We start from the raw sequence: 18,150 nt of genomic DNA on the forward strand, positions 1-18,150 counted from the left end.
CTCAAGGACTGGGCCTTATGGGTGTCAAACATGAGGCCCAGGGCCAGAACTGGATCAGCAGAGGCTCCAATGCAACCATCTGGACGACATTTTGAAAATATGAAAGAGTGCAAACATTTTTGACTTCCAAATTTTAATTTTCATAAGTTTGACAGTTTTTCCTGCTGAGAACAACCCCCCGTACTCCCATTCACACTCCACCAAAGTAATGAGTAATAAACAAATGATAATAAACAATTAACGGACAGAAAGGTTCTCACCTTTTCTCCATCTGCTTCCACTGCGGACAGTTTCACTACAGAAAAATACATTTTCTGTAATTTTACACATTTACAGCGCAAATGTTGCTGAGATTGTTTTTCTTTACTACAGCTGTGTTTCTTTAACGTGTAGAAAATCTGACCCAGAGCCTTATGTTTGACACCCCTACAGTATCACATAGCCTGGTGTTTGCAGTCTGCCCACTGATCCTGTCACGTGTGGCTCTTTTCTGAATATCCCACAAAGTGCACTGAGCCCGCTTTCCCCTGAATGAATGAACTCACCACTGGAGTTTTTCCGCGCCGTGCCTGCAGGGGGGACCCTCAGCTCCGTCCCGACAGCTGACTGCACAGACGGATCTGCACACGCACACCTGTCTGTGTGAGAGCTGCAGTCGGCTGCAGTCTGGCCGGACCCTCAGCCGGGCATAGCTTCTTTTGGGACCCGAGCGAGAGTCCGCTGAGCTTTACGCGCAACACGCACTCCGAAAACCCGGGAAGACTTCTGCGCCCCGCGGCTCTCCTGCGCTCTGAGTCTCTGCAGGTAGAAAACACGATGAACACGCAGCTGCTTTAAAGTGTGGGCTTTTTAACGCAGGCAGGTGAGAGGCGCAGACCGCAGCGGAGTTTTAAAATAGATTTTAAAAGGTTTTATTAAACAGGTTTATTTAAAAGGTTTGGAGGAAGTTTTGGACACAGCTTCATATCTGTGTGGTCAAACAGCGGGAAAAATGATTGTGCTTACTGAAAAAGGTGCAGTTATCGTAATCCAGTGTTCAGTTTTTTAAGTATCCATTCTTATGCCAGTACTTTACACATTTAATGATTATAACATTTACCGTCAGGGGCGTTTCCAGGACTTTTAGAAATGAGGGAGCCCACAGGAAGTGGGAATATTTAATGAGAAATGTAAAAAGAGATTCTTGGGTTGATTTTCATGGACTCATTCAGATGGATTACACGGACTTTAAATACAGTAGTGCTGTGTTAAATAAGAGTTTTACAAAGTAGTGAGACAAGTATTTTGACTAAAGTAACCCCCCCCCCATGGTTAGAGTCCATTTTCCCCTGAATTGTCTGAATTAAGAGATTCAAAGGGACACGGGGGAGTCTCCGGGCGTTTTTAAATGGGGTGGCACAAAAACCAAAACAACACAGTGGTGGGATTTGGACTGTTAAGCAACGGTTCTGCATGCAGAACATTAAATCTAATCAAATCTATGAGAAGCAGATCTCTGATGTTTTAAGAATGACGGTCATTCTGAACATATTCAGTAAAAGGACTAGATGCATTATCAGGGATTGTAACATCTAGTCCTTTTACTGAATATGTCCAGATTGAACATCATGGCAGTCAGTTTACATATACTTAAAAAAGGTAACAGAACATTAATGTATAAATGAAGTTAACCTTATATACATTAATTTTAGTAAAACATTACTGTAATATTTCAGAACTTAACTTTTTTAATTGCTTTCTATCCACAAGTGGCACACATACTTGCAATCCAGATTGTTATATTAATTAACTGTATATAGTTATATTTTCAGTGATACACTTAAAAAAAAAAAAAATAGTGCTTTTATATTTTCAGCTGATGACAGGGTTTGCATTTTTGGGGGGGATTATGGGTGAAGGGGTAATAATTAAAGTGGACACTCTGGTCTGCAGAAGTACTTTCAAAGGAAATAAGCCATGAAGAAGGTTGTGACCGCTGCAAAAATATTAAAAACATGCACAGCATTGGGTGAAATATCTTCTAGTCCCTGCTGAACTGCCCCCAAAATTTAACACTAAATATCAGACGATTTAGTTCCAGCTTCAGCCACAAAATTCCAGTTTATAAAGCTCCAATATTTGGAAAAAACTTGGATTTTATTTTAAAAAGTTGTTTTAAATTCATTTTAAGTGCAGAATGAACTAAAAAAACAAACAAAAAACAACTAATTGGAGTGTGTCCATTTTTCCCATTGTGTATTGCTGCAGGCAGTAGTTTTACTGCTCTTGTTTGGTGATCTGTGACCTGTAGGGGTGCACTCTCATAGAAATGTTTATAGGAGTGGCCTCCTAACATCCCCTGGAGGATTTCTGTTGTACATCCTCTTCTACAGTAGTTTTATGACAGTTTTGGCAGCGACGTTGGTCCAATTACACCAAAACAAAGATGAAGAATGGAATAACAATGGCTGTTTGTCTTGGTATTTGTTGGCTCTATTTTTCATGGTGAGGAGAAAAGGTTTCTTCTGTTCTTTAAGAGTAGCCACACTTTTTTAGGTACATTTTTTATTCTCGAAAACAGCCTTGATAGAGGTCCATCAGAGTTGGCTTGATCTTGTTCCTGCAGCTGAAAAACAGACCAGGGTTTCTGCAGTCCCTCTTGTTGCCTGTAGGGGGCAGACAGCATCACTGAATAAATGTTGTACAGATATCTCAGTGTTCAGGTGTCCATATACTTTTGCGTTCTGAAGTGTTGATCGTCACCATATCAACACTAGTCTGAACCTCAAACAACTCTTTGAAACCGTGAGCCAAAGTGTGGAGCAGCTAACGTGTCCCCACAAGGATTAAACAGTCCCCACAAAGATAGATACACAAGTATAAAAACACACTCCCTCCCTCCCTTCATTTGTTTCTCTGTAGGGATTCCCCGTCCTCCTCCATTTCTTCATCATCACCATCACCATCTCATGCTCCAGGCCCTGGCTCTCGGCCCAGACACTGTTGACTGTTCCATGGAAACCCTGGCCTCCGCTTGGGCCCATGACCCCATTGACCTCAGCGACCTCAGAGAGCAGTGTGACGAGTCGTCGCCCGAATGGGGTGAGTTCAACTAACAACATCAGATAGTAACAGTTAGTGAGAGGCCGAGGATGCAGAAGGCAGCTGTACTCTGCTGACTGCGATGTATTCTTCATGGAAGGAATTATTCTACATTTCTATAAATGCCACATTCAGCAGAGTGGGAATCAGCGAGCTGGAGGATCATTCATCAAACACAAGAGGCTCCCGGCAGGTTCAACATGAGCGATCTGTCTCAGCTCTCTTTGCTGCAGATGAAAACATCCGGAAGAGTTTATATTAAGATTCATCTTTTAATTTTCTCAGGCTCTTCTTTCTCCAAGAGTCCAATTTGTCAAGAATGCCCTGTCCTGGATTCTCCACACTGCAGCTCCTCTAACGACCACTAGATGCTGCTGATGTGAAATCAGAGCCTCAAGACCAAAAACCAAAGACTTTATAACCATCCACGCATTGTCCTGAAGACTTTTAATAAAAATTAAAGGCAACTTCCGTGTATTAGAATTGAAACCAGTGCTGATGAATTGGAAGAAACCTGCAGCAGGGGGCAGCTCCTCTGGTTTAAATGAAGTGTTTCTGTCATTATATAGAAGTCTATGAGAATAAAAGCCTTCTGCTCAATCACCTCTGACCTCAGTAAACACTTTCCTGATGAGTTTATGGTTGCGGTGGTTGGTTTCAAGTCTTTTTAAATCCAACACGTTTTAAATTAGGGTCACATTAGAGTCAGCTCAAAGTCAGCCATGGTTTACCGTGCGAATGAAAGGTCAGCCCTGCCCCTCACCTGTCACATCTGGTTTCGAAAAGCTATGATAGCGGTGGCTAACATGTGACTTATACTTCTGTGTCAGATTTACGCCGTAATTAACCGGAACCTTCTATGTAACCTGATGTGCACCTCAAGAGAAATGTAACTAGACTTCGGGTTGGTGCATAACACAAAGACTTGAATGACGTGGAAGCTTGTGGTGTAGGGAAAAAAGGAGTTTCCGGTTACAACGTCAGTTAGGACCTAGATTTCCTGCAGAAGTCCAAATCAAGCTATCAATCCTCAGTTTGAGGCTTCAGAATTGGACCTCAGCAACTAATGGATGGTCTCACAGATGGAAGCCTCTGGGCCTGAAATATTAAGCCAAATTTATTTATTTATTTATTTGGTTACGTGGACACAGGTTTCAAAAGAACCAAATCTCTAATGCCCATCTGGAGGTTGGCTCCAATCTTGAGCATACACTCCTGAGTTAAAATGTAATAAAAAGCCTACTCTGAATTTAAGAGCATGGCTTTAAACTAGGCAAATAATCTGACTAAATCCTCCACCACTGCCACCAGTTTAAAGTCTGCTGTGTGTCTTCCTCTCAGAGTCTCATTGTGTCTTTGACTCCACGCCTCCGGCTGCTCTGATGTGGACAGAGGAGCTCTCTCCTCACCTCCAGAGAAACAAACAGGTACCAACACGTTCCCACATTTCATTTATTATTGTTTTAGTGCACACCAACTACAACTAGCACAGCAGCCGAGGTTAAACATGGAGTGCAAAATACACAACCGGAAGCTCAAAGTATAGCAGTTCATTTTTCCTTTTTCAGTAAGCTACTGTAACACTTCTTATTTCAGCTGGTACACTGTGAATGTAAACATCTAGCACGTCTAACTGACAGCAATATTTGTTAGAGAGCATGCACAGGGTCAGAAATGAGTCTATCAGAGGAACAGCTCAGAGTCAGAGAGGCTAAAATGGTTTAGACATGTGCAGAAGAGAGACAGAGGATGATGAAGATGGAGCTGCCAGGCAGGAGGAAAAGAGGAAGACCTCAGAGGAGGTTCATGGATGTAGTGAACAAGGACAACGCAGAGGGTTGGTGTGACGGAGGCAGATGATCCGCTGTGTATTCCGTAAACCGTAACACATTTCAAAAGAAACGGTCGATGTGAGCGACTGAACCTCCACACTGCAGTTCATATACCCGTATCCCTATAATCTGCATTGCTGTGATGTGATTGTATCCTTCCAGCTCCAGGACACTCTGCTGCAGAGGGAGGAGGAGCTGGCCAGGCTGCAGGAGGAGAACAACAAGCTCAGAGCGTTCCTCAATTCCTCCTTTGTGAGAAACCTGGAACAAAAGGCAAAGGTCTGTGCAGCGTCAGAAACACTGACAGCACATCTTGCATATTCAAAAAAAGAGATCTGAAATAAACCAGCAGTCTAAACAAAGACACTCAGATCTTCGTCTACTGGGCTGTTCGAACGCAAGCTGAGAGTCATAAAGACATATTTCATGTGTCCTGGGTGTGTCCCGGGGATTCTCCTTGTTAGTCATGGCCCCCCAATATAGAGAAAAAATAACTTTCCTAGGAGAACCTAGTTAGATGCCCAAACCACCTTAGCTGCCTCCTTTCGATGTGGACGCTCTAGTCTTCCAAATGGCCAACCTCCTCACCTTATCTTTGAGGCTGAACTGCTTGTAACGTCCATCTTGTGGTCGTAGGTGAGGGTAGGAACTACTCAGTAAACCACCAGGTTTACTGAATGTTTTTGTACATAAGTAGAAAAATTACGCCAACTGAAACATTCAGACACTGTTAATGTAACCACAGATCGCTAATCCTGAAGACATCTCAAGTCTTTCAAAGTTCACTTTTATATCAGTCCAAAATGTCTTTTCCTCTATCAAAGCATTAAATGTTTGCCACCGATAAAGAAGTTCTGATAGAAAACGAAAGCACGGTGCTGTTACTGGGTCTCATTCTGTCCTTGTTTCTTATAGAAACTAACTGCTGATGGGAGGAGGAAGGTGAAGAGAAACCTGGCTTGCTTTGACAGTTACTGTGGCGATCAGCGAGCGGCCCCCCAACAAATCAGCAAAAGAGTCTGCAGGAACCTCACTGCCAAGTTCTGCTCTGAGTCTTTAGAGACATCTGCCTGCTCAGAACCAAACCTGGACCTCTGGGTCCTTCGAACTCTGGGACTGAAGGATCGGGACACCATCGATACATCCGAAGAATCCTCATCTGAGTGCAGTCTCAGGAGTTTGGTTTACGATACTGCCGTCAATCCATCCTCATTCCCAGAATGCAATCCCAACTCTTCTTTCAGCCCTCCGGTCATCACATCCACACACGCTTCAGTCCACAGTTACTGTCAAAGAGCAACACATGAAACCAGCTCTAGGTACAGTGCTGCTGAATGCCAAGAAGCAAACTGTGAAAATCCTCCTGGGTCAGCTTCAAACTGCCCAGACGACTTCACTGCCACTCGAGTGAGCACACATTACGAGGTTCCCGAAGCCGTGACCAGGACCTATAGCGCCCCGTCTGCCGAGACCTGTTCTCTCACTGCCTTCAGTCAACTCCAAACTCTGGAGGGAAATCCTGCTGACCATCACTCATACTGGTCTTCACTACAAGAAACCCAGACACCATCACAAGACACAATCCAGTTCACCCCACCAGCAGAAAGAGTCTTTTCCTCCCCCGTGTTGCCTTCAGGTCCAGACCAACCCAGGACTTCTGCTAGTGGCTGCATTCCAACGAGCCCATGTCATCCTCCGGCAGCACCACATACGCCTCGCAACCGGACAGATTTGGCATTCAGCATGTCCCTCAGTCCATCCAGCAGTGTCAAGACCCACAGCTTCCCCCAGGGACAGGCCTTTGTCAGAAAGGACATGGAGGGCCGGTGGAACTTTACCTGGGTTCCCAGACAAGAACCATAGGAAACCAGATGGTCCTCACTCTGAAAGACAATCAAAAGCCTCACATTGTCTTACTGCATAAACATCTCAGGCTGATCCTTTAGAAAAGCACATTCAAGTGGACTCACTATGGCTTTTAGACAATGTTCTGGACTGAGTATCAAAAAATGCCTTGAAGGACCCTCAGGTTAATCTTGAAGGCCACACGGACAGATGTTTAAACAGTTCAGAGACCTATGACATCAAAGCTTGAAGGAAACACCTCTTTAACTCGCCTTTATGATGCTCATATTACTGACGATTACTTGATTGCATTCTGTTTACTCAATAATCCAAAAGCTAAGAGTACAGTAGCAACTGGAAAAGAAAAACACGAGCCTGAGCAACCAAACCATTTTATTAATGGTATCTAATGAAAAAACTTAATCTTAACTTAATGAAACATTCAAATTAACAAAACTGCCTAAAATAACACCTGTATGCTGACGTATGCGTTTAGTCTGTATTTTAAACTGCCACATAAAAATAATAGTAATGAAACTTTTGCTGCTTTGTGTCTGTATTTTCTACATACATATATGTATATCACATGAATGTCAGCGAGGGACCAGAGCCATTATGACCAGATGATGAGTTCATTTCTGAAATCTTGTTGGCTCCTGCGAGTTAGCTGAGGACCTACTGACTATGGTTCAATGAGAGACTTTTAAATGGACCAAGGCATTGAAAATGTGCCGAAGCCAACATTAAGCCCTGGGGCTGGAAATTAAGCCAAATCCAAAGTGCCAAAAACTGCAGTTCCTCTAATGTCCACCAGAGGCTCCAAAAATGAGGCAGTCACCCCCCCTTTAAGTCAGACATCATTAGCCGTTTCTGGGTCCAAACTCTGCTTCAGGTCCCAAAGTCAAACGAACGCTGCAGCATCACTGAGTTACATCAGAAGGTTTTAAAAACTGAGCTTTAAAATGAACAGTGGCAATAAAAACTGAGAGAGGCCGACAGTGATCACTGACTGTTTTAGGGGCTTGTTCAGATTCAATAGAACAACATACAAAGCATTAAAACATGTTAAAAACACAACAGCCTTAATAAACACAGAGTAGTTTGGACCCGGAAGCAGGATTCATATGTCATCACTTAAAGACTGGATAGACTGTCATGTTAAAATGTCCAACATTACAGCAGAAATAAACATGGTCACAGTTGTGCACAAACTTGTCACCTGGTCATATTTCATAACTGGTAAAGGTTACTGTTGTAAAGAAGTGTATTTTACCCCAAACCACCATCCTTTTCAAACTCTACCCCACTAGACTTTGGTGCCTTAAAAGAACCAGTGGGTGGAAATAAAGTAAAAGCAAGTAAAAGTAAAACTACTCTGTATCAAAAAACAAAACCAAGTTCAAACACTAATTATGACATACTAATAAATTACCATCACCCCTCCAGCCTTCTCACAGTTTAACATAAGAGTTATTGGGATCTGATTCAGTTTCTCAGCCAGCTTCAAATGATCACTAAAAAATAACTGCTGTTTTAAACTTTAAAAAGACAACAGAAAACGTTCATTTTTATGGTTCACAGTGCATGGCGTTAACCATATTTCAGATGTTTTCCATACTGGTGTGAAGTTTTTAGGAACATTGTACCAATAAATTCAGCAAAATTATGAGTAAAATCATTATTAACTTGACTATAAGGCAATTTTTTTTTTAAATTGTTGAGTTTTTGAATGATTGCTGAAATGACAATTGATTCAAATGTGCCCAAAGCTAATGTTGTTTATGTTATCATGTAGCTGTATTGTTTTCAAATGCAACATTTTACTTTAAAATCTAATTTTTCTACTGTGTCTATAAAAACATGTCTGATAACATCGTCTGTCTACATGTGAGTCCAATTAACATGAAATTGTTTTCATATTATTTGGAAAAACATTTTCTTAACCCATTGTTTAACACGTAAACTATCAGATAGGTTTACATGTGAAAGCATTATCCATCCTAAAAATAAAATGCGCTTCATTTCTAAGTGTTGGACTTTATTCTGTGAACATGTCACACAGCAAACGCAGTTATTGTTGTGCAGGCCTAACTAAAGCTTTTTATGAGTTTTAGAGTTGGTTATTTTTGTCTTTAGGACGTCAGGACACAGATTTGGCCCATAGCGTAGTTTGACCCCGACATCAGCTGACATTAGCTCAGTCGCCACAAAAGCTAATTTTCTTGCAGATGTTTGGTTCCAAACCAAAGACATGGAAAAGTTAGAGGTTCAAATCTCAGAGATTATCTGTCCAAGAGCTTGTTCACTGAGACACTCCACAAACTGTTTTCACCCAGACAACCACTGAGAGACGCCTGTCTTTCAATTCAGTTTTATTTATACACCAAATCACAACAACAGTAACCTCAAGGCAGTTTATACTATAAGGCAGATGATACAATAATAGATACAGAGAAAAACCCAACAATCATATGACCCCCTATGAGCAAGCACTTTGGCGACAGTGGGAAGGAAAAACTCCCTTTTAACAGGAAGAAACCTCCGGCAGAACCAGGCTCATGGAGGGGCGGGGCCATCTGCTGCGACCGGTGAGAAAGAAGGAAGACAGGATAAAGACATGCTGTGGAAGAGAGACAGAGATTAATAACAAGCATGATTCAGTGCAGAGAGGTCTGTTAACACATATTGAGTGAAGAAGAAGCACCCAGTGCATCATGGGAATCCCCCAGCAGCCTACACCTATTGCAGCATAACTAAGGGAGGATTCAGGGTCACCTGGTCCAGCCCTAACTATATGCTTTAGCAAAAAGGAAAGTTTGAAGCCTAATCTTGAAAGTAGAGATAGTGTCTGTCTCCTGAATCCAAACTTTCCTGCCCTGTGTTGAGGACAGCAGAGCCTCATCACATGCAGACCTGAGAGGACAGCAGAGAGTGTCCACATACTTTTGGTCACACGGGCGTCTCCTGCACTCCTGGAAACATTGGAGTGACGCTGTGTTCAGACGTAGCAGGTGTGATGAGTTTTCAGGAGGCTTTCTGATTCGAGGCACGCTAAGAATTAAAGTTTTGTGAGTTTGCTCTTCCTCTGTTACCAGTTAAACCAGTCTGACCATCCTCCTCCTCGCCCTCACCTCCCTCCCTTCTCAGGAACAAAAGGAGGCCTGCGACTCCCCAGAGACGCCCCCCTCACATCCTCCTCCACCCTGATCCGCCCACGCAGGTAAAGATGATGGGTTTTACTTTCTCCCTGGGGGTTCTCAACATGGGGTCCTGGCCCTGCCACGGGTCCCCTGAGAGCGAAGCAGGACCGAGGGAAAGTTGGGAGCGAGTCGTGTCCGTGGCGGGCCGACAGAGGAGGGTATCTCTAATGAGAAGGTTAAGACCGGCTGCAGATGTCCGACAGATTGGAGGCTCTTTCAGGGCTGGAGGGACCCGGAATCTGGCAGGAATGTGAAAGGAGGGTCGCTCTGGATCACAGGCTCTGAGTGTCGGCCAGGGAGAGGGGTCATTAAAGAAGGCGGCCGGCTGAAACTCGATCCACGCCGGCTTACCCGGGAAACAACCCGACAGCTTGCTCGCCTCAGCTAATGAGTCGACACATTTCACACAGGTGAGCTTTCTCACCTCGCCACTTGTTTCAGTTTCTGGATGAAGGATCTGAGCTCAGGTTTCTGGGGTTTTTCATCTCCTGCATCCACCAATCCTCCACCTGCCCTCCGCAGCAACCCTCAGCGTCACTGAGCTACTGAGCTGCAGCAGCTACAACCACACACTGACACCTTTGAGCTCGCTAATCCGGTTCTCCGAACACACCTGTTGTTGACGATTAGTATACAAGTGCTTTTACAGCAGTTAGGAGCTGGCTGCAAAAGCAAAGGAGAGGGCTGGCAGAAATGAAATATAAGGCATTAGAGCCACAACAGGACCCACTAGAACATGGGAACAAGTAAGAATTCTACAGAATGGTAATATTTATCACTTATATTGCTTTTAGTCTATGACAAGCCTCTGAAGCATCAGTCAGGCCACACAGCCTTACCTGTTCAGTCTTTTTCTAATATTATTTGTAATGAGTTTTTGTGTGTAGTTTTAACCTTTAACCTGCATAACTGAAGCATGCACTAAGTTGCGGTCTGAGCTTGGGGTATATATATATACTGGGATATTATATATCCTATAGAAGACTGCATATTATATATATGTATACAGAGAGAGAGAGAGGAACTCTGGGTTCAGTATGTGGCCTGAGGAGGGTTCGGAACAGGGATCGAACCTCCTGATCAAGCTTGCACCTTCCTTGCTCGCCAAACGGAGCTGCAGCCAGTGTTTCACACAGTGTTTCACACATAACTATTTGCCTCAGAATTTATGTGATAAACATGTAATAGAATGATATGACGGAAAGTGTAGTATGTCCTGTGCATTATCTTTAGTGTGATAATTTTATTCACCTGATTTAAAGACCTGCTAATCCTGCATAAAGTAAACAGCTATGTTTCTGATACATGACAAAGCCAGATGAGCTCGGAGCAGAGCCAGATCACGCCGAAATGTCAACATTCCAGGCTAACTTAAACGGACCCCTGCTAAGCACAGCTATGAAGGACAGTCAGGCTAAAAATGAAGGACAGTCCTGCCACAGTTTCCTGCTGATGCACAGATGAGCATGTGCTGCATGCAAACAAGAACAACACGATTCAGATTAATTTCTCATGTATGAATGCCATAAAAAATAACAGAGAGACTTTTAACTTGAAAATCTGCAGGCGACATTAACCTCCTGTTTAAACACGACGTTTAATGAAGGAAGAGTGGCGAGATAAAGAACGCCTTCACACACTGCTCTGGACTGTGTGTGTGTGTGTGTGTGTGTGTTTAAACGTTATCGATTCTTCTCTAACAGTAATTAGCTGATTGATGAGGGAGCTTCACAGTCAGGACTGCGGAAACACACACACACACACACACACACACACAGTTACAGACTGACCGAGCGCCCGCCATGTTGTCATGCTAATTGTTTTTAGGTAATGCGTCATGTATAAGTGTATGGATGGTGCTGACCTCTGACCTCTGGATGGAGTGATCAGTGAGAGAGAAAACCTGATGAGAAGTGATGAGAGTCCTGCCGCTGCGTCGGGTTAATGTGCATTTAGAGAACAATGAGGAAGTGAAGGGCGAGTGGACACGCCGAGGATCAAACAGCCAACCAGGAGAAAATAGATTAAAAAAAAATAGAAATGAAAATAAAGACTTCGTGCACAGACTTCACAGTCGTCTCTGTTGGTGCACAGTGAGCGTTTTCATTGGTTTATCATGGGTTTATAATCTGTAGCTGATGGATTTAATAAGAGATAATCCTGTTTTTCATGGATGCCTAACTTTATTGCAACACCTGTCAGAGACACTGTTACGATCCACTGTGTGTGTGTGTGTGTGTGTGTGTGTGTGTGTGTGCGCGCTGAGTTTAATGGTTGATGAGTCCTAATGGCATTCTGTGTGATGATAAGTAACTACACACCAACTGTCTTCTGCAACAATTAACTCTCAACAATTAACTCACTGAGTGTCACCACACACACACACACACACACACACACACACACACACACACTGAGGTGGAACCATCAATGAATCATATTTGGACAAAAGGTTAAAGGTGCTCGTGAGTTACCATCCATGAAGCTGCCAGATCCACGCTCTGTAGCTAACTGGCTAACAGCCTCCATGTTGGCTTACTGTGGAAATGACAGGTTTCTGCCTCTCATCCAGGTGGTCAGGGGTCAGTCTGAGCAGAGATGCTTTGATGTCCCCTTCCTGGTCACCTCCTTCAGCTCTTCCAAAAGCTCCCAAACAACCCCAGAAACATAATCTCTACCCCCTGGTCCACCGGGGGCTTGTCCTCCCAGCTGGACACGGCCAAAACGTCTTGTCCAGGACGCACCCTGGTCAGATGCTAACCCCGAGTTCCTGCTAAACAGGCTGAGGGCAGTGAGGGCAGAGACCTTATAGCAGTGGAGTGGTTTGGGTGCCTGAGTGATCCCAGGTTGGTTTCCAGGGAAAATCAGACCCTTTAGGGTCTCGTAGCAAACTAGTGAGATCAGAAAAACCTCTCTGATGATCACAAAATCAAAGGACCAGTTCACCCAGCCCAGGACAGGGCGACTGGGGCCCTACCCTGGATCCAGGAGGAGGAGCTGGAGGGCAAGCATCTGGTGGACGGGGACAAACCTGTCATGGACAAGTCATTGACGTCAGAGGACATTAGCTTATTTTATGGAGCTCGTGTGAGTGTGCTGTATACATAATGATGGTGAAAAAAACCTGTAAATGTCCATCAGCTTCATCTGCTTCAGCTGTAACAGGTTAACGATCTAACAACGCTTAATTTGTATTCTTCATTTAGTTAAATGGTGTCATTTCATGGTGTCAAAGAGTCCGAGTTCTCCCACCACCACAGAGTGACGTTACAGAGGAAAAGATTCGATCCAAGCACACCGCTGTGTTTGAGGAGTCAGCTCTGAATTCTGCTTCCTGTCACAGAGGACTGGAAGACGATGTGACACCATCAAAGTGGACACAGAGGGTTACGGATGGTCTGATCAAAGCTCAGGAAAGATGCACGAGGATTCGATATGGACTAAAAACATCTCGGAAGTGAAGCAACTGTGCAAAATTAAGGAGACAGGAGTCAATAAAGTAAAAAAAAAGCATCTAACAGTGTGCAATACACACATCCTAAGTTAATATATATCGTTGTGATGTGCATGTTAGTGTTGTGTTATAAGTACAGTTTTTCCAATTTCATTGTACAAGTACAAAGTGACAATAAAGAATTATCTTAGAAATCTTATCTTAAAAGGAGGAGCTCCGAGTGGCATTTAGGCTGTGAAGTACTTATTACAAGTACAAAGTGAAAAGAAACTACCTGGTACCAGACCCACCGAAGAAACTTTGGTACCAGACTAGCCTTTTTTGACGGCCACGTCTGGCCCATGTACCTGAAACATAAGAAGGAATTTTCAGTCAATGGTGGATCAAATAACGCTGGTCGCGTGTTGCAAGTGTGCATTGAATGTAAATTTACAGAGACGACCTTTGGTACAGTAGGGCACACACACACACACACACACACACTGTAATTAATAACCAGTTGAACCAGTCCACACTGGGAACATCAGACTGGATTACACATAAATATCTGAGCTGGTAACGCTGTGGTTGGGGTTTGATGGGGTGTGTGCAGCTCTGTTTACACTTTCCTCCACCTTTTCTTAGCATGTCAGCTATAAAAGAACTGATTGTGTTTCTTCTGTATCTGACCAATAATGTGACGGCTGTTTGGTCAGTTCTTCTAATAAACCATTCAAGAAGTCGGAGCTGCGGTTTGTTGCAGCCATAGAAGCTAGCTAGCATTAGCTGATAGCGTTGCACTGTAAATACCGTGATGTACGGCTCCCAAAAACCAACATGGCAGCAGTCAAAAGGGTTCAAAGCGGCGAGAGACGTGATGCTGAGACTTTCCTCCGTCAGGTCTGCCGGGAGCTCTGATGCATCTTTTTACAGGCTAACACGCAGCTGTAAATAAAGTTTGAAGACTTCAGATGTCGTGCTCATCTTTTATAAATCCAACATGCATGCAGAGGATCTGTGACGCTGCCAGAGGAAACTCCTCTAACTACACTTTTAATCGATGTCCTTCTGCTGCGGCGGCGCCCTGCTGGCAGGGATCCTCAGCAGCGCTGACGGATGACGGATGATTCGAGAGGGTCTGGCTGAGCTGCGGCTCGCATTAATAAACGCTGATGAGCCTGTTTTTCTTTAAAAGCCATTTCTGCTTTATTAGTGCGAGCAGAGTAAAGAGCGACAGGTAGAGACAGATGAGAGGAGCGGGTAAAGGTCACGGTGACAGTGATGCTCAGTGACGCTCATAGAGCATATCTCCAGCTAATCCCTCTGCTAATAAAAGCAGTCACAGCCAAAACACGGCAGCAGGCGAGAAAAACACGCCGTTGTTTCAGGCTTTAGTCTCAGACCGCGGCAGCAGGAACACTGCACTGGGCTTTTAGATCATCAGACTCTTTTAGGGGTTTGGGAGGAAAATTAAAGTTTAGGTAAGTTAGGCTTTGACACTTTGTTGAAATGATTAAAATTAGAGTTAAGAGGCCTGTGAATGCATTAATGTCAAAGAAACTACACATGGACCGGAGCGGGAAGCAGCCAAAGTATGACAGCCACTTATCCAGAGTACCTCAGCACTACTCTTAATCAGAGCCCCCCCAAACACAGCCAGCGAGTTTGAAGTGGATTGGTTTAACAGCTGCTGAGATAAGCAAAGAAAAGAGACGGAGATACGGAAGTTTATTCATGTGGAAACACCCTGTTTGTTAGTGTAAATGACCCGGAATAGACCCTGTTTTTTATTGTCATCGGCCTTTCTGCTGTTGCCTATGAATGTGAAGGTTTAGAAACTGCAAATACTGTAGCATGTTCCAACATGATCATACTTCACATCCACACAGTGTCACTGTCACAGCGAGGAGACGGGGGCATCGCCCCCCCCATATCTGCATTTTTCTGACAGACAGTGAAGCAGCAATGTTCCAACTGTTTGTTTGTGACTGTGTTGTTGGCTGTTTTGGGCGGCACACGGATTCTCATGCCAGTGTTCTGGGAATCCATCCTACCTGACAAACCATCCTACCCGTTGTTTCTGCGCATGCGCACAATACGAAATTAAGTGGCAAACTGTCCTACCTTTGTGAATATTAGCTAGAAAAATACTCTGACGAGTACAATTAAGTGCCAAACCATGGTACCTTTGTGAATGTGACCTACAAACATACTTTAATGGATACAGTGAAGTGGCAAACCGTCTTGGCTTTATGAATATGAGTTACCAGCATACTCTGATGGGCAAAGTTAAGTGGCAAACCGTCATACCTACTTAAATTTGTGCTGAAATTACACTGTGAAAGCAGAAATGTGCATAAAGTACTTACGGTAGGACGTTTTGCCAAAGTAGGATGGTTTGTCAGAACACCGGCGTTTCCTGGATCACATTTCTGTAACTTCCAGGAGACTGTGTCACAAATCGTTATTAAAATACAAGGAGGTGCGTTTGCTGCTCTCTGCAGGCGAGCTGTCGAACACCATCAATCATCACAGAGCAGAGGAAGAAGCTCCGCCCCCTTCACCAGGTGGAAAAAATCTGGGCTCCAAAATAATCCAATCATGTTCCTCTTTAATGGCCAATATACTGTAACTTAAGTCATGACAGTTAAAGACCAAAGTGTTTTTAACATAATATCTGAAAAAGTTTCAATATTAAGAAAAATGTGAAAATTTCCACAGAAAAATTCAGAGTTTTGCCAATAAAGCTGCAAACAGTCAGTGTTAACACTGGTGCATTAGCAAGAGCATGACAGAAATCATATTCTAAGAGAAACAACAATCCTGACGTTGTAATATTTGTAGAGCAATAAAGAGTCAAACCTTTATTTAAAATTTCCTCTAATCAGTGTCGAATTATTTACACTGCAAACGAGCACAGCTGTAATTAAAGCAGTTTTACCTCAAACATCCAAAATCCCAGCAAACATAAGGAAGTGAAGCAAAGAGTGCTACCTGTGTGTACTCTGTGTACTTCTTTTTCTCTGGTTTATTTGTAAACAACTCAAATAAACAGCACAATGAGCTGCTATTGATCTCTGCGTGCACACAGCAGGAGATGATGGATGATACTGTGAGCAGAGCTATAAATTTAACGCTGGGGATTTTTGTGTTTCACGGCTTCGGCCAAAGATGCCACTTAAATTTAAAACATGAATTAATTACAAAACAACTGCAGCAGTTCAAAGACAGCTAATGTCACTGATCTCTGGCTCATACGTTTCTGACGGGGTTCAGCGGTTTGTGGCTCAGCTGAAGGTGGCATGTGAACTGCATCCCCTGTGCAGTGAGGAAACAGCATGTATGTGCAGCTTGGTAGATACCTGCTGGATGAAGGTCGGACGGTACTGGAATATGTGTCACTAGATTTCTTAACATGTAGGCTACACAGTAGGGACAAAAAGTTTCATAAAATATGGGACCCATTTATGGCGTATGTTGGTTTGGATATCTCTGCTATTTTCTCACGGGCCCTGGTGTAATGCAAGCAGATCACTGCTATTTTACATATATGTAGTGTTAATCGTATCTCATCATTAAAATGTCTGGATTTTCCATTTATTTCTTTGTATTCATGAGCCGGGTTGTTTGTCTGTTTGTTTTGTTTTGTTTGTTTTGTTTTGTTCTACTATGTTGGTTTTGTCTTGTTTAATTTTGGTGTCAGTGTAAAGTTTAAAATTCAATAAACATACAGTTACAAACTTCCATAAGCATAGTATAAACTTATATTACTATCTTTTTATTAATCTACAACAACTATTTTTCAGTTTGTATTTCTTCCTCTATTAATTATTTGAGTAATAATGTTGACTTATATCAGTATTTCTTTCTCCTTATTCCTCTAACACTGTACTTGCACTACTAATTAATACTTCTTTCTTGTACTTCTACTTCCTTATACTCCTGTTACTGCCTATTCTTCTGATTGTGCTGGTATGTCAGTGCGCAGTAAGACTGTGGTGACTGTATTAATGTCACACCTCTTCTTTAGGATTCACATATCCGGTTATGATCCGTGTTCCTGCTTCCTGCTCTTCCTTCAGGTGTCTCTGGTCTGGCCAATAAAGAAGCAGGAAGTTGTTTCCTTCCCTCGCTCCTTTTACCTTCCTGTGTTTGTATGCTTCAGTCTCCTGGTACCTCCTTAGTTTCTCATGGAGGTGGCTCTGTTCCTGTTGGGTTTGGCTCTGCTGTTGGCTTATCTCAGCAGGAAGGCTCAGATCTTCCAGCTGAGCAGCTTCCCTTGTCTTTGGTAACTTTGGCGCGCCTTCTGTTGGCTATGGTTAATTTCTTTTGCTTGTTAGATGTTAATAACTGACAGAATTCTTGGAACCACTTCACTCTTTTTGGTTAGACGGGACGTGATGTGTAGAAAGCCTTTCTGGGGGTTGTGACAGTTGACAGTAAGAATTCAGGTTTTTTATTAATCCATGTGTGCTGCCCTGATAAATATATAAACCTCATGAATCCAGAGGCGATACGCAGACTGTGCGTCCTAATTCTGAACACACAGGAACTCCTGCACTCAGGCTGGGTGGTCAAACAGTGACACCTGCTGGTTTGTGCTGATTTAGCCTCTCATTTACGTTTCTGCTGCATTTTCCCACCTAAAATCAGTTGTTACCGCCAGCGCCACAGTCAAGGGGTCAGTTTTGTTCAGGAAGATGTGTGAATGACCCAGAAGTTTCTGCAGTGCTTTCTTTATCACATCAGCAAAGAATGC

General features: G+C 43.3%; 1 protein-coding gene across 2 annotated transcripts; it reads left to right on the forward strand.

Annotated features, from left to right (window-relative positions):
• The first annotated feature begins 539 nt into the window (after positions 1-539).
• On the forward strand, positions 540-7,628 carry gmnc (geminin coiled-coil domain containing). 2 transcript variants are annotated; one of them, XM_031751882.2, is made up of 5 exons: positions 540-804; positions 2,902-3,081; positions 4,423-4,508; positions 5,076-5,192; positions 5,829-7,628. In XM_031751882.2, the coding sequence occupies exons 2-5, from the start codon at positions 2,949-2,951 to the stop codon at positions 6,774-6,776; spliced, it is 1,284 nt and encodes a 427-aa protein (XP_031607742.2). In that variant the 5' UTR covers positions 540-804; positions 2,902-2,948; the 3' UTR covers positions 6,777-7,628. The 2 variants fall into 2 exon arrangements, with proteins under 2 accessions (XP_031607742.2, XP_031607743.1); XM_031751883.2 differs by lacking the exon at positions 2,902-3,081 and having other exon boundaries at positions 5,829-7,627.
• Positions 7,629-18,150: the final 10,522 nt, after the last annotated feature.

The sequence above is a fragment of the Oreochromis aureus genome, linkage group 14, assembly GCF_013358895.1.
Source record: "Oreochromis aureus strain Israel breed Guangdong linkage group 14, ZZ_aureus, whole genome shotgun sequence".
Lineage (NCBI taxonomy): Eukaryota > Metazoa > Chordata > Actinopteri > Cichliformes > Cichlidae > Oreochromis > Oreochromis aureus.

Coding starts and splice junctions, on each gene's coding strand:
- gmnc (XM_031751882.2), top strand. CDS start 2,949: ATGCTCCAGGCCCTGGCTCTCGGCCCAGACACTGTTGACTGTTCCATG. Junction 3,082..4,422: donor CGAGTCGTCGCCCGAATGGG/GTGAGTTCAACT, acceptor TCTTCCTCTCAG/AGTCTCATTGTGTCTTTGAC. Junction 5,193..5,828: donor ACCTGGAACAAAAGGCAAAG/GTCTGTGCAGCG, acceptor TGTTTCTTATAG/AAACTAACTGCTGATGGGAG.